Source organism: Zalophus californianus, chromosome 15 (genome assembly GCF_009762305.2).
Source record: "Zalophus californianus isolate mZalCal1 chromosome 15, mZalCal1.pri.v2, whole genome shotgun sequence".
Taxonomy (NCBI): Eukaryota; Metazoa; Chordata; class Mammalia; order Carnivora; family Otariidae; genus Zalophus; species Zalophus californianus.
This window is the reverse complement of record NC_045609.1, coordinates 50,232,317-50,237,489: the sequence shown is the minus strand read 5'-3', so window position 1 is coordinate 50,237,489 and position 5,173 is coordinate 50,232,317. Positions and strand designations below refer to the sequence as shown.

General features: G+C 53.7%; 1 protein-coding gene across 4 annotated transcripts; it reads left to right on the top strand.

Annotated features, from left to right (window-relative positions):
- The first annotated feature begins 727 nt into the window (after positions 1-727).
- On the top strand, positions 728-5,173 carry FXYD4 (FXYD domain containing ion transport regulator 4). 4 transcript variants are annotated; one of them, XM_027589913.1, is made up of 9 exons: positions 728-796; positions 1,034-1,134; positions 2,785-2,844; positions 3,436-3,468; positions 3,584-3,607; positions 4,280-4,354; positions 4,450-4,486; positions 4,770-4,807; positions 4,992-5,173. In XM_027589913.1, the coding sequence occupies exons 3-9, from the start codon at positions 2,805-2,807 to the stop codon at positions 5,009-5,011; spliced, it is 267 nt and encodes an 88-aa protein (XP_027445714.1). In that variant the 5' UTR covers positions 728-796; positions 1,034-1,134; positions 2,785-2,804; the 3' UTR covers positions 5,012-5,173. The 4 variants fall into 4 exon arrangements, with proteins under 4 accessions (XP_027445714.1, XP_027445743.1, XP_027445724.1 ...); XM_027589942.2 differs by having other exon boundaries at positions 4,280-4,361; XM_027589923.1 differs by having other exon boundaries at positions 2,724-2,844.

The window sequence follows — 5,173 nt, the reverse complement described above, 5'->3', positions numbered from 1 at the left end:
TTTTCATGAGAAGGTGTAACGTGTTTATACTAGGAATATCTTCCCCCTTCCTACTCCCCCTTCCTCCCCACCCTGCTTTTCAAGGCTTTGTTTTGCCCCCTAATCCCCAGCACTGGGAGCCTCCAGTGGCTTCTTGTCCTCATTGACTCAACAATCCAATCACAGTCGATTTATTGGTGTCTGTAACTGGCCACTGGAAGTAAGGGAGGCAATAGTCCTGCCTTCAGCTGATCACCATCTAGTGGTAAAAGCAACAAAGTGAGGAACTGGGGAAGAGGGACAACCGAATGGAGAGGCCTGGGTTCATCCAGAACCAAGGGCACAGACCAAAAACACGTGGTGGGGTGAGGCACGAAAGGGGAGGTTGGTCAGAAGCCCGTGAGGCCGATATGGGGGTCTGCAGAGGGAAGCAACCCACTGTTCAGCCTGGGGCTGGCAGTCCTCCTCCTGGCACCACCCCTTCTCCACATTCTGTGGAGCAGGCAGGAAACCAGGGTCTGGGCCAGGGTGGTTTCTAATCCTAGCCATCAGTTTCCCTGGGCTAAGTGGGTGTCAGGCCTGGTCAGAGGGTGGGCAATCCTGAAGGAAGCCATCAGCCCCAGCCATCCCCCTCAATAAACACCCAGTCCAGGGAAAAGCAATGGGACCAATGAGCAAATGGAGCCTCAAGGCCAGTCCCTGACTCCTAGTTGACTCAGCTGTCCCCAGGATACCCCACCCCCACCGCCGGCACAAGAACCCAGAAACATCCTGTCCCCCTTCCAGCAACCCTCTGGACCCCTCCTTTAGGATTTAGGTGAGCTAAAGAAGCTGAAAGCACCTTCTCCTCAAGAAAAAGCTCGGAGGCCCAGCCCACCCCTCTCCCACCACTCCCTTAGCCTCTGATGGCCCCAGGGCCCCCAGGAGCTCCCCTCTGCACTGGGTGTGGCAGGGCAAGCTGTCTCCAGAGCTCATGGGGGGGGGTGGGGGGGGAGGGGAGGAGAAGGAGCTACTGGAATCTCAAGGAATCTGACCAGTTCCCTCCTGCCTGCAGGTATTGTGGCCCTGGGCGGAGCTGCTGGGTTTAAAGAGCTGGAACCCACCTGGGCTGAACACAGCCCCAGCAGCCTCTCTAGATCTGCACCCGGCTCTCAGGTGAGCAAGTGTCTGCTAGGACTTCAGGGCTGCTAAGCGGAAGGGTGGGGGAAGAAGGGTGAGGGTGGAGGGGGAACCAGTCTGAGGAAGGGGTGGTGGGTGCCCAGGTATTCTCAGTAACAGGGTGCATGTTTGAGGGTTTTGAGGATTGGAGGCCGTTTGCTCTGTGACCTCTGTCATATAGGCAGTGGGATGGGGGGGCGGGTAGGAAACAGGAGCCCGCCTTTGGAGTTGCAACCCTCATGACTCAGGAATCGCAGGGTTGTGAGAGGGGATGAGTGCAAAGGAGGGCCAGCTTCCAAGACTGCTACAAGCTGACCAACTCCCACATTCAGAAGCTGCACATTACTAGGTCCTCCCGTCTAGGGCAAAAGGACCCATGTATGTATGTATGTATGTATCTATCAACTTGGCTTTATTAAGCGATGCATGAATCAGGCAGCATCCCTAGCAAGTAGAGAGGGCTATGTATTTATTTTTTTAAGATTTTATTTATTTATTTGACAGAGACACAGCGAGAGGGGAGCACAAGCAGGGGGAGTGGGAGAGGGAGAAGCAGGCTTCCCGCGGAGCAGGGAGCCCGATGCGGGGCTCGATCCCAGGACCCCGGGATCATGACCTGAGCCGAAGGCAGACGCTCAACGACTGAGCCACTCAGGCGCCCCTGTATTTATTGATTGTAACACAGTTCATTACTTACTATGTGCTAGGCATTGTTCTTAGGCTTCACATATAGTAATTCATTTAATTCAATCATAACCTTATGCCGTTGCTATTAATTGTCCTCGTTTTACAGGACACTGAAGCACTGAGAGGTGAAGTAACCCACTGAGTCACACAGCTGTTAGGTGGTTTTGAGGGGATTAGAGTTCCAGCCAGCTAGGCCCAGCAGATAACAATGCGGGGGGGCGGGGAGGGGGAGACTTCAGTTTGCAAGAGCTGACAGTCCCTAAGCTTGCCTGCAGCTAACAACATGCAGAAAGCTGGCAGGGGTCTTACGTCAAGGAAACAGCCACCGTATAGGAACTAGTTCTTAGGGACCTGGATAGTTCCCACCCTGAGGAGAAAGAAAGGAGCAATGTTCCTTCCGCCCACCGGGCAGTTTCCTGCTGTGGGATTTGGGGCCACCTTAGAGCAGGATTCCTGGCTGGGGCTGGGGTGGGAGGCCCTCACACGCTTTCACTACCACCTTTCCCCTCCTCAGCTGCTCAGCCCTGGGTATGCTCACCCTTTGCCGAGACTATCTTGGAATTCATCCTGATACCGCCCGAGGCCCAGACCTTTGGGAACAATAGCTCAGGGTGCCTCTTAGCCTTTTGAGTGGGGGTAAGGAACCAAAGCCTGAGTTAGAACAGTAGCCCTGTTCCTCTGACCAATGGTCAGGCTTCTGATTAAAGACTTTAACAAATCACTTACTAGGTGCGAGCATTGTTCGAAGTACCTAACTAGTATTAACTCAATCCATGTAACTCCACGAGGCATTTACTATTATCATCTCTAGATGAGGATACAGAAATCAGTAACTTTCCCAAGACCACCTCATAAACCAAGTGCACCCTTGGGATTTGTGTCCTGGCTCTTTGCCCCAGGCACTGTGAACCGCAGGCAGGTCCTGGCTGTCTGACCCCAGCCCGCGCCCCTCCCCTGCAGCCCTCCTCTGCAGCTGTATCATGAAGAGAGTGACCCAGGCCCTTCTGCTCACACTGGCAGGTGAGTCCTCCCAGAAGTGAACCTGCTGCCACTCACCCTCCCCCCAAGGCAGTGAAAACCAGGGCAGCATCTCCCAAAGGGGGCCTGATGTTGAACAAATGTATTTTCATTTAAACTGTCAATTTAAAGAGTGACACTAGAGATAATAGTACAGGGAGGAAGTGGATATTGCAAAAGTTGTCCTAAATAATTGAACGTTCGAAAACAGTAACCATCTGTTGGCATAAAGAGAGAAGCATTCCCTATTCCCTGTCAGGGCATTAGCCAGGATCTGTGTAGGAAGCTTCTCAGAAGAGGGTAAAAAGATACCAACACACCATTCCATTTCAAATGCAAGAAAGACTAGCAGGAAGCCTGAGAAATGGCAGGAAGGGCTGGGGGGAAGTGGCAAAGGCTATGGGGTGAGAGACAAAAATCCCAGGGCTATTTAGGGATGGGGAAGGTGTGTGGGTCCCCCCCCCCCCCCCGCCCCGCCAACCTGCCCACCCAGGAGGCTGGTCTGGGCTGAAGACATGCCCCCTGATTCATTATGAGACCAGTGTCATGAATTAATACCCATTAATACCCGATCCCTCTGCTTTTCCCACCCAGGCCTGCCTGCCTTGGAAGCCAGTGACCTGGTTGGTGAGTGAGGCCCCAGACTGCCCTGCTCCTGCTGCCCCACATTTTCCCTCTAAGACCCCACATCCTACCTCCTGGTTCTGGTTCTTATTCTTTTTCCCCCCCCCGCTTCCTGCAGATAAAGACAGTCCCTTCTACTATGGTAAGAGCTGATCTCCCTCATCCCCACCCCCTACCTTTGCCTATCCTGGACCTCTTTGCTAGAGCTTGGTGAGGGCTAGTGAGAAAAGAGGGGCAGAATGGGGCTGGGACTGGGGATTACAGAGTCGGCATGGTCTGTGAAAAGAGCAAGAGGCCAATATGCAACACGGTCTTTGGGAGAACTTCATTCCAGCAAGGAGGGAAGATACCCACAGGATATTTAGGAAGATTTCTGGGGAAGGGGCTGGAGGCCATTGGGCCCCCGGGTATATCTCACCTAATCTTCCTTCCACTCTCTCACTTGCCTTCCCCAGCACCCGCTCCTTGTTGCTCGACAGCCCCCAGCAGCTTTTCTCTTCCTTTGCCTGGCACTGTCCTCCAGTGTCCCTACACAGCCCCCTTTCCCCCCAGCCTCAGCGCAAATGCCACCTTTCAGAAAAGCCTTCCTTGATCAAAAAGCCTTCCAACCCCCTTCTCTTTCTGTGCTCTTCTGCTTATTTTTTCTTCCTAGTGCTGTCCCACCAGCGATTATAGCGCGTATCTATTTACTGGCTTGTCTTTCTTGCTGCCTGAACTGTAAGTGCATCTGCACAAGCAGGTGATCATAAATATCTTTCGAGTGAGTGAGTGGGGCGGAGCCTGGCTGGTGCCCGCTCACTCTCTGCTCCCCCAGACTGGGAAAGCCTGCAGCTGGGCGGGATGATTTTTGGAGGGCTCCTGTGCATCGCTGGAATCCTGATAGCCCTGAGTGAGTGGTGGGTCTCGCAGGCCGGGCCCGGGGTAGGTGGTGGGGTGGCCCAGGCGCCCCAGGTTCTTTGCACTGACCAGCTCTTCCTCCCACAGGTGGAAAATGCAAGTGCAAGTACAGTCAGAAGCACAGGTGAGACAGGGCCCCCACTGTATGCCCCAGGAGCAGAGCACACCTATTTGGGGGTAAAGTCCTGCAATTTAGAGCAAGAGGACAGCCCCTTGGCTGCTCCGTGGGCTTGCAGTGGGGTTTGTTATTCACTGATAATAGAAAGCTATAACCCTTGCTATTGTTTAAAGTGACAGGGGAAGAATAGCAAGCAAGTGTGCCCCCTGGGGAGGGAGCACCAGGCATCCTTCTGGGGGATACAGGACAGAAGGTCTGGGGATGCTAATTTGATGTGTTCCCTTCTTAGCCCCTTACCTGAGAAGGCCATTCCACTCATCACTCCAGGTAAGAGGGGCTCCTTTGAGGGGCTTCCAGGCCCTCAGGCAGGGTGGCCATAGTATTTGAGCATTATTAAATGCCTTGTGTAATGCTTTCCTAAGCCAGCCCAGCCTTGGGGTTTCTGGAGGCTGAGGGGGTTGCCTTTGTAGTGACCATGTCTGTAAGGACCTGACTCCCATTCTCTCTTCAGGCTCTGCCAGTACCTGCTGAGCACAGGACCAGCTTCGTGGCACTCTTGGTACCAGCTCCCATACTGTTCTCTCCCCACCTGGGGGCCTTACCCTTCATGATGGCCTTTTTCCCCCAGGGTGGGCCCTTAAGTTCCCTTCTGATCAGGAGGCTGTCCAAAGCTTATTTCTAAATTAAACTGTC